The 1,176-nt window shown below is 31.4% G+C and overlaps 1 protein-coding gene across 1 annotated transcript; it reads left to right on the forward strand.

The window, feature by feature from the left end:
- Nucleotides 1-144: 144 nt before the first annotated feature.
- On the forward strand, nucleotides 145-1,145 carry LOC105566810 (putative nuclease HARBI1; the record flags this gene model as incomplete). The annotated part of the gene is made up of 2 exons (XM_012021160.1): nucleotides 145-492; nucleotides 585-1,145. Coding segments are annotated over exons 1-2 (909 nt in total), but the record flags the coding sequence as incomplete, so codon positions are not given.
- Between the last annotated feature and the right edge of the window lie 31 nt (nucleotides 1,146-1,176).

Below are 1,176 nucleotides of genomic sequence, written 5' to 3' on the forward strand. Positions count from 1 at the left end.
AAAACGAGCAAAACAAAATGAAGAGAAAATATTGGGTTCATCCTATTTTTTTCTACCAAAAATCGAACACAATATGGAGCGAGTGAAACTTTAATAAAAGAATTATATTTTTACAACGATGAAAAATTCATTAATTTTTTCCGCATGAATGTAGACGTTTATGAAAAATTATTAATTGCTGTTGGACCATATCTAACGAAACAAAATTGTATTCGAGATCCAATACCGCCAAATACACGTTTACAGATATGTCTTCGTTATTTAGCTGCAGGAGACAGTATGAAATCTCTTTCCTATGCGTTTCGAGTAGGGACAAGTACTATTTCAAAAATTGTGTTTGAAACTTGTAAAGCAATTTGGACTGCATTACGAGATGAAGTTTTTCCACAATTAAACAATAACTCATGGAAACGTATAGCAAGTGATTTTGAAGAAAAATGGAATTTTCCTCACTGCATAGGAGCTATAGACGGCAAACATGTTGTAATTCAGGTATGTCAATTTCTAAACTTATTTTTTTTACTTTTACTATTTATAAAAAAAGGATTATATTTATATATTTATATATTTAAATTGATAAATAGGCTCCTCCCAACAGTGGATCCATTTATTATAATTACAAGGGTCAGCACAGTTTGAATTTACTTGCTTTGTGTGATGCACAATATCGATTTATCGTGGTAGACATTGGAGCAGAAGGACGACAAAGCGATGGTGGAGTTTTTAGAAATAGCAAGTTGTATACTGGATTACAAGAAAATTCTCTACAAATACCATCACCAGAAATTGTTAGTGTTGGAGGTCCTAAATTACCATATGTAATTGTTGCTGATGAAGCCTTTGCTTTAAAAGAATATATGATGCGACCATATTCCCGGAGTCAAGAACTTGATCGGAAAAAAAAGATCTTTAACTACAGATTGAGTCGTGCAAGACGTGTAATAGAAAGTTCTTTTGGAATATTAGTCGCAAGATGGCGAATTTTTAGAAAACCAATTATAGCGTCTATTCCTTTAAGTAACAGTATTATACAAGCAACATGCTGTTTACACAATTTTATAATTAATCATGAATGTAATAATCGATATTATTCTACTATAACATCAATTGATCGTGAAGTTGCACGTGAAGCTCTTGAAGATTGTGTAAATGAAAAAAATGTTTCTTGTAAAAATG

Source organism: Vollenhovia emeryi, unplaced genomic scaffold (genome assembly GCF_000949405.1).
Source record: "Vollenhovia emeryi isolate VEMERY1.0 unplaced genomic scaffold, V.emery_V1.0 DF950671.1, whole genome shotgun sequence".
NCBI classification, from domain to species: Eukaryota; Metazoa; Arthropoda; class Insecta; order Hymenoptera; family Formicidae; genus Vollenhovia; species Vollenhovia emeryi.